The sequence below is a fragment of the Tetrao urogallus genome (genome assembly GCF_951394365.1).
Source record: "Tetrao urogallus genome assembly, chromosome: 2".
Lineage (NCBI taxonomy): Eukaryota > Metazoa > Chordata > Aves > Galliformes > Phasianidae > Tetrao > Tetrao urogallus.
This window is the reverse complement of record NC_136814.1, coordinates 62,801,187-62,810,100: the sequence shown is the minus strand read 5'-3', so window position 1 is coordinate 62,810,100 and position 8,914 is coordinate 62,801,187. Positions and strand designations below refer to the sequence as shown.

Sequence of the window (8,914 nt, the reverse complement as noted above, 5' to 3'; positions counted from 1 at the left end):
TTCATAATAATTTCTAGATTAACGGGGTTTTCTGTTTTGTTTTGTTTTTACACTAACGTTTATTGGTTTTTATGCAAAGATTGTGTGGCTTCAAGAAGTTATAACTGTAAAGTTAAAGTTATATTTTCATTGCTACTTTCTTTTTTTTTTTTTTCAAAACAGAGGAAATAACGGTTGAAGTGACAAAAAAATATTTCATCAAGTCCAATTCTCCAAGTCTTTGAAACAAGCTTCAGTGACTCAGTCTAAAGTTCTGATTTGTTTGTTAGCAATTAGCATTTGTGAAATAAAAGGTAATTTTACTGAGTGGACTTGGATGCATCTGTACGACTTAGTTTCCAGAGATGGAGGTAGATCTTTTGTTTTATTTTTTGATGAAGAAGTTCAGATTAAGTATTTAAAACTTTGGATTAGACTGAAGTCGAATCTGTGTTAGTCTAATGAAATTCTGTCAGTTAACTTTGAATGGATTTTAGTAATTCCAAGTTGTCGTACTGAGAACAGCACTGATAGCCTTGCTTGTAATTAGTCACTCTGAAAGTAGTGCCTCCTATTTCTTTTTGTAGAAACTACAGCAGGTAGGAAGAGCACAGCAACGCTGTTTTGTAGCTGAAATTTTGCTCTAACAAACACTTTTTTGACATAGTTGAAACACGACAGTGATGAGCAAGAGCCTGCCTGCCACGCTTATAAAAATCTACACCAGTGGGGGTGACCCACTGTCTCCACTGCTAAAATGCACCACCCAGTGCCTGACTTCAGTCTTTCTACTAGGAAACCTTTAACCATCAGGCTGTGATGTAGAATCGTAAAATCATAGAATCACAAGGTTGGAAAGGACCTACAAGATCATCTTAGTCCAATTGTCCTCCCATTACCATTGCTACCACAAGCCACTAAATCATGTCTCATAGCTCCTCATCCAGATGTCTCTTGAACACTGCCAGGGACAGCAACTTAACCACCTCCCTGGGCAGCCATTCCAGTACCTGACCACTGTCTGAGAAAACGTTTTTCTTAATGTCTAATCCAATCCCCCTCTGTGCCTAAGTATCTTCAGTTTTAACTGCATGGTTGCTGAAATAAAGTAAAAGTTTGTTGGACGAGACAGAAAACTATACCTGTATCCAGTGTGCTGATATCCTGCATTCTGAGAGAAAGAGCTGTAAGGTAAGTTGCAGAATCAGATATTTCATTTCTGTTTGTTTTTTTTTTTTTTTTTCCCTAAATCAGTCCTTTAGTGCATTGCAACTTGGCTCCAATTTGGAGAGGAATTTTTCAGTTCTTTGGTGTAATTGCATTTATTGCAAGGAACTTGATTTTCATTTCTGTACTGAATGCTGGTAAAATCTGCAGCTGCAAGAGTTAACTGGTATCAGTAGGCTGTGTCTTGAGTGTTAGGTGGATTTTTATTACTGTGATGGGACTCGATGTCTACCATTGAAGAAAAAAAACAGTAAAAGATCAAGGTCCAAATTGTAATCAAGTTTTTTTCGTACTTAAGGCAAACTCAGCAAAAGACCTGAATTATTATTCTGAACTAGTTTTATCTTTTCTGTGCCCAGGGTAAATATGTAGAGGTGGAAAAAAACAACATTCTGCTTGTCTGAAGTTCAGGGTCATGTGTCAGGGGGTGTGGGGGTTACGTAAATCACAGATGCTTTGTGTAACTTACTTTCTTGTTATTGAGGACATGAAGTTCTAGAATGAAAGATGATCTGGCTGTACTGTTGGGGGTACAAAAGGCCCATTCTTGTTGTAGGCTAATGATATGGTTGGCTTTGTCTAAATAAAGCACCTTACAATTTCCTCTGTATGAGGAAATTCCTTGGGTGCAGCAAAAAGTAAGTAGAACCCATCAGAAGGTGAAAACAGCTGGATTGAAAAATGAAAATATTGATCTTTGGGACAGGTAAGGGAAAAAAAACAAAATGTATTTTACTTTTTTTTTTTTTTTAAAGCAGTTTGTTGGAAAGCTAAGTTAGATGCTTCTTGTCAAGGTAAGTGACGGTTTGGAATGTTTCGGAGTTCAGAAGCTATGTCCTGCTGTGGCTAGTTGTTAGGATGTTGATTCACTATCAACCAAAAGCAGTCATCATAATTTGATTCTGTAAATGTTGTAACAAAGAGTGAATGAGGGTTCAAACCCACTAGAGAGTGCAGATGGTGTCTGAGAAAATGTTGGAACAAAATGTTTCCTCCTTACATGATGATCTTCCCTCTTGATTGAGGCTGTACTGAAGGAAGCAGAAGATTATTAGAACAAATAAATGCTGGAGACATATCAGAGACCTGTTAATGTGTGTGTGGGGAGATAGGAGTTCAAGTTTTAGCTCAGTATGATTGCAGTGGATAGAGTTTATAAATGTGGAAGAGATGCACTTCCCTTTATAAGCAGCATGTCAACTGACACATGAGGTGCCAGTAGGTTGACTCTACGGACTCTGAAAGTGGGGTTCTTTTCCTGACATTTGGAGTACTTGTTAGAATGCAACAAACTTAATGGAATTTATTGTGAGCCTGACATCCAGTCGAGTGGAAAGAGGGGATTCTGTCTCATGGGGTCTGTTGCTATCCAGGTGGTGTCAGGAATTGTAGTTGCAGAACCCTCGAAGAGGATCAGGTGAGAGTCACCACTCTTCTGCTCGCTTATAAGCCTCTTTGGTCCTACATAACTACCTTAATCCATCACTATCACAGAATGGCCCAGGTTGGAAGGGACCTCAAGGATCATGAATCTCCAAATCCTCTGCCACAGGCAGGGCCACCAACCTCCCCATTTAATACTAGACCAGGCTGCCCAGGGCCCCATCCAACCTGGCCTTGAACACCTCCAGGGATGGGGCATCGACAACCTCTCTGGGCAGCCTGTTCCAGCACCTCACCACTCTCTCTGTAAAGAACTTCCCCCTGGCATCCAACCTAAATGAGGTCACCCTGCAGCCTTCTTTTCTCCAGGCTGAACAGGCCCAGCTCCCTCAGCCTGTCTTTATAGGGAAGGTGCTCCAGTCCCCTGATCATCTTCGTGGCTCTCGCTATCCATTCCTTTAAGCAAAGGACGTTTCCTTACTCTTACATACATACAAAAGATTGTCTCAAGTGATTGTTTTTGTATCTGCAGGAGCAGTTTCAAAAGTATCTTGTCTCAGTATTGTTGGCCAGTTCTGCAGTGAGATCTTCTTGGGGGGTGCTTTCTAAGTTTCCTACATGGGGATCTGATGCACAGGTAAGGCCAAGGCTTTGTAGTGCAGGTGCTGGGAGTTCAGCCTGCACCTTCTCTTGAGGTGATCCATTATTTTAGATTAGCCCTGTATCTCATAGCCATTGGCAGACCAGGAATTAAAGACTTAAGCGCTGTGGGTATGCATGAGGTATGGGTCTGTGCGCCAGATACATCAGGATACCCTGGTACCCAGTATTTATAACTCAGCTGCCACAGTTCCTGATGCAGCTGAGGACCTCTGTCAGATGTGAGGACACAGAACTCTTTGGAACAGGAAGTGAGAAGATATTTGTGAATATTTTGGGATGGGGTGTCAGCAGCTGACCAGACTCATCCCAAGTTGCAAGCCTGCTGAGGAATGCTTTGCGTATGTGATGGGCTTCATTTTCCCATCCTCAAAGCAAGATCAGAGAGACCTGGAGTTACCAGTACCATGTCAGTGGGGTTCTATCAGCAATGCAGAGAGGTTGGGTTGGAGGTGTGGGTGCATTGTTGCTTTTGATATTTTTGGCATCTGAGACAAGACATGGAGCCCAGCAGGCAGACAGCCATGCTTCTGTCAGTAAGCAAAGTGAGAGATACTCAAGTACACACCTGTTGTTAGCTGCAGAGGTAATAATAGTTTTGTCTTACAGATTCTCGCACAAGTTAGAGGTGTGTCATTTGGCCCCACAGATTTAATGAATTGTCATGTAATCATGTTTTGATTTGTTTGTTTGTTAAAATCATGAACATATCACGGGAATCGTGGACAAATTAAATGCCAAATAGTGAGTCAATGTCTGTATGGGTCACAGATTGCTGGTAGCTTCCTACCACAACAGCTCTAGCAAGTCAATCGGAATGATAGAGTGAGCATTCACTGAAAAACTGCTATGACTATGATGTGTTTTTTCTCAAATTGTCAAATATGGCCTGAAGAACTGTAATGGACAGTGTAGTGAAGTTTTTCAGTCAGTAGACAGCATCAGAACATGCAACATTAGGGCTAGTTCATTTGGCTGTCTATAACTGGGGTGTTATTAAGGCCAGCGAATGCAAATGCAATCCTGAAGAATGGAACTTGTGGTTTACTATGAAAATTAACTACAATAATTCATAAAATTACAAACAGGAAACTGATGGAATTGAATAGCTCCTTCAGATAACTCGCATTTTCTGAATGAGTTCTTCTATTTATTATCTCTACAACACAGTTGAAAATCATCATATTATGTTCTTCCATAAGGTCAAGTGTGTCCATCCATGACGAACGCCAAAGAGTGACAAACCTCAAAGCCAGGCTACACTTCGCTGTCTATCTCCCAGGTGAACTTGAGAGGCAGGGTCCGTATTTTTTCTTTAAGAACTTCATCAAACCTTTCACTCTGAGCTACTGTCATCATGTTTTTCCAGTCTCCAATGGTGCCTGAGGAAAGAGGCAGCAAAGGGAGGTGAGAAGAAGGCACTTATCTGAAGCTGGCCTTTCTCCAGAAAGATCTACTCTCAGGAAGCCATTCCAGGCTTCCTTGGCATCTCTGTGTTGCTGGACTTCCAAGCAGGGCTTTGTGTGCTCTTTGGAGAACACTTATCTAAATGTGAGTGCACCTCCCCCTTTAATCCCTAGGGATTTCGTCCTGCTCTGCACTTCAGAACGCTTTAGCATTGCCAAGGAGCCCAAGGATGCATTGTATTGACCTTCAGAGTAGTTGGCTGAGGTGGCCTGTGCTCACACAATGTAGCTGGTTGTTGCCTTGAAAAGGAAGAGTAAGCATAGGTGGAGGAGACTGGCAAGACAGCACCTTTTTCAGCCTTAAACTGTGTCTCCTGATTGAACAACGTTTGAACACTGACTGTGTTCAAATCAAATTTGCTGCCGTGCCCAAATAGTAAGCCCCTTGGTGGCCTTAAAACATTGTTTTTCTCTGTTTGAGAGAGGTTTTTCTCCCCTATCTGCCAGTGAAAGCCACCTATGCGTTTAGCCAATTGCTCATAATCATACTGATACTCCAGTAAGAGAGCAGTATGTTACACCTGGTTCAGAAGTACAACCTTCAAGATCTTCTGTAATGTCCAGCAGGCCATTTGCCACTTTTGTTATCATCAGTGAAACATGACATTTTATTATCTTTAAGGAAATGTGATAAAAACAGCAACAGAAGGGCTATAAAACAACTCTGACAGTTAATTCCATTTAATCTGAGCTCCCCTTTTGAGACTGGGGCAATCCTGATAAGTCCATAAACCCTATGTTCATTTTACACCAAGAGGAGGAATTAAGTGGTTGTCGCAGTGGACTGCTTCTGTTTTACCTTTCCGTAGAAATCTGCCCTTCCCCTTGATCGCAATGTCATCTGGCATGTTCTCATAGTTTGCCCTGGGGTCCTTCTGCATGTTCTCAAATGTAGCCTGTCTCACAACACTTTCTATTTCCTCTTCACTCAGCTTCTTGCCTATGAAGTTGCAGATTTTCAGCACAGCACTTCTGAGATCCTGCAATAAAGTAAACTTGAAGCATTTTGATGATGTGAAAACTAAATGCATAAAGCAGTGGAATACGGGATTGTTAAGGACATCACTAAGTTTGAGTCCAAAGCTGTCCATCATTTTTTATGATACCATAGTCTGGCTTCTTTGGGGAAGATGACTCTCATTATGCAGGAAGTTGATTTATGTAATAATTCTTCCTAAGGCCTTGCACAAATGGGAAAAAAATGACGTGACGCCCTTAGAAGTCTCAATTTGTTTGTTCTCCATGAGGACTGAGTGTACTCCATGATAATGGATAAATCTAAAGACCTACCTGAAAATGCATTCAATATAGGAAGAAAATATCTGGAAGACGGTGATACAATGGACCTCACCTTTTTCATCTCCTCATAGGTCAGGAAGAGTATATTGAAATCCTTTGCATGGTTGTACCAGCCTGAAACGTGGTCAAACCAGGCACTGCCAAGCACTTAAGGAAAAACAAAAAATAAAAAGTGGAGTGTGAGGGAGATCTGCTATTTACAGCCATCAGCAAATTAAAGCAGTAGAATTATCAGCCTTGTTCTACCACCTCTATTACTTTCAGGGACAGGACTGTATTCTTCCCTCTCTTCTGTTTCTGCATTTCCCCAAGGCTCAGAGGGGGGCCCACAGGGGCCCAATTCGGTTGGCTTTTTGGCTTTTTAGAGCGTGGATGGTCATATGATCACAGTACCTGTGTGACGCTTTTTTATGTTATGTGGCATTTGACCCCTGACTTCTTGTAATCTGCACTGAAAGTAGGGCCCAGCTCAGACAGTCACTCCAGCATTGGTTGCAGGCTAGGACAGCTGAGGATTCTGGGTGACTGATGTTTATTACTACAATTAATCCTTGTTCTGTTTGAGGCCATGGAGTAGGGTTTAGGCTCCTTAGTAAGAAAAATATCCTACCTTTTCCAGCTAAAAATCTCTCCATGAAAATGTTAAAATCCGGTATTTTCTCTAGTGTTCGGATGAATTTGGAGAAGTGATAATAAGAAACCAACACGTCCTTAGGGTTCCTGGCGACATAAATAACCTGCAGTACAACAAGAGGATGGCTCTCAGAGAGATCAAAGGGCTCCATTACTCCATTACCAATATAGGCAGCAGTATTCCCTTTGTGGTTGTTCTGAGCCCACCGATATCTCTTCTTGGGACAGAGTGTTAGAGTCTACACTGATACCATTCAGTAGTGCAAGATAGACAGGTTGTAACATCCGCCTTACAAAATCATTTTCAACGTCCCGGTTGATTCAGCATCACATTGCTGCAGTTCTCATGAGGAAATCTACAACCATCTCTGGTAAGCCACAGTTCTGGCACGGTGTTGGTGATGTCAGAACTCTGTGAGCTCAGCTCTGGCCTTTGAAGAGGCCATGTTGTTTTCTGCATGTGAGTTGTCTCCGCTCTACACTACACCTGCATCCATGAAGAAATGACGATTCACAACAGGGCATTCTATTCACAATACTGATCAATAAGAAAATACTCCCTCTTTATCTACTATAATTTTGTGTGGGAGGCCTTTTCTAGACTCATTATTTCACTGGAACTTGATCTTTTCAGAAGGGTGACATCAGTCCAAGATTTTTTCCCTGGCTCATCCCACTGAGTTGCATTTCTGCACCATCCCTATTTCTAGCAGCAAGGGCTGCAAAAAAATCAAGAGGAAATTGAATAAGCAATTTCTAGATCTCCTCACTTTTGTTCAAGTCATGATATTTGTACCAAGATGTGCAAAACTAAAAGAAGGAAATGACAGGATTTGAACCAAATCTCTGAGGCAAATTGTCAGGGTTGGATTTAACTGAATGTTGGAAATAACTTCACTTACATGTCCCTTTTTGTTTCTCAGGTCTTTTGGAGTTAAGTAGTAAGGCAGGTGAGTGGCAAAAACTCGAGGCAAAGGAAGACTGCCATAATCCATATTTTTAATATTATATTCCACCCAGGGGATTCTGTCCAGCATCTCCATATTTTCTGTTCCATTACGATGGCCTTCATGGAGTATTAAGCTCAAAATATTCTGAGTCCACACAGTTCCTAAGAAGAAATTTTTAAAATTTGAACTTTGCTTTTATCATAATTATTATTAAAATTGATGGCAGGGAACATCTGATTTCTGGGCTTCTTTTCCTTTTTATGCTGTTTGCACGAAGGAAAGCACACCTGAGAGAATTCAGATTAATGCAGAAAGGCAGCAAACTATTACTGCTGCCTCACCTGTACAAGCTCAGAGAATGGAAGGCATCCGAAAGCAAAGCCTAGTTCTTAAGACCTCACCTGGGAAGGAAGGTGTTGGTTCTGGAGATTAGACTGTATGTGTGCTATAGATTTAAATCCACAGAACAAGATAAAGAAATAATTTTCAGAACCAGAGAAGCAATAACTTAGCAAGTGCCCTTCCCCAGTAATTCCCCAGTTCAGCTCGGGATGCTGAGCTTGGCTTCATCAACCTGGACGATTTTGCACGGAGATGGAGCATACCCTAGATAACTGGTAAGGAAGAAAACGGATAGTGGAGTAGGACAGAGGGAAGAATGTAAGTGGGAACAAGATGACATTGCGTGCAATTCATAAATCCAAATTGTCTTCCACCTCCTTCCTTTCTCTGGGCAGCCCATCCCTTTGCAACACAAATCTTCCACTTCCAAAGAAGTTTTCATCTCATTTTGTTAGCATTTAGACCTCTTAAATCTTTCCTCCTCATGCTGCCTCTCTGCCTGACTTGGACTGCTTCCTCCAGCCCTGCCTGACAATGAACTAGCATCACCTGGGCTCCCTATGTTCATCTCAGTGCCTTATCATTTTCACCTGTCTTGCCTTCTTCTGAGCACACCTGCCAGACTAAATACAAGAGCCACATAGATCAGCTCAGCAGGACACAAGCAGGAACCTTTTGTGTGGTTTTTCAGGCTGTGGCTATTCAGGTTTGTACCTAATGCTGCACTGCATATACTCAGAGATGGTTCAGATCTATAAAGCAATGCTAACAATCTTTGGCATGCAGTGTGAGTAAAAGCAGATTTATTTCCCCATTGGAATCAATTCAATTCTTACCTGATTTTGGATAAGTAGCTATAAATATGTCACTGTCCTTGATTTCAAAATTCTCCAGGGAAGCTACATACTCAGGTGTAGTATTTACAGCAAAATAAAACCCTTTGTAATTGAATACAAACTCTTTTGATGGTTCCAT

At 41.5% G+C, this 8,914-nt stretch overlaps 1 protein-coding gene across 1 annotated transcript; it reads right to left on the bottom strand.

Moving 5' to 3' along the window:
- Positions 1-4,506: 4,506 nt before the first annotated feature.
- On the bottom strand, positions 4,507-8,914 carry LOC306958763 (amine sulfotransferase-like; the record flags this gene model as incomplete). Its single annotated transcript, XM_079550352.1, has 6 exons — positions 4,507-4,631; positions 5,515-5,695; positions 6,067-6,161; positions 6,625-6,751; positions 7,550-7,758; positions 8,776-8,914. 6 exons carry the CDS (start codon positions 8,912-8,914, stop codon positions 4,507-4,509), a joined length of 876 nt encoding a protein of 291 aa, XP_079406478.1.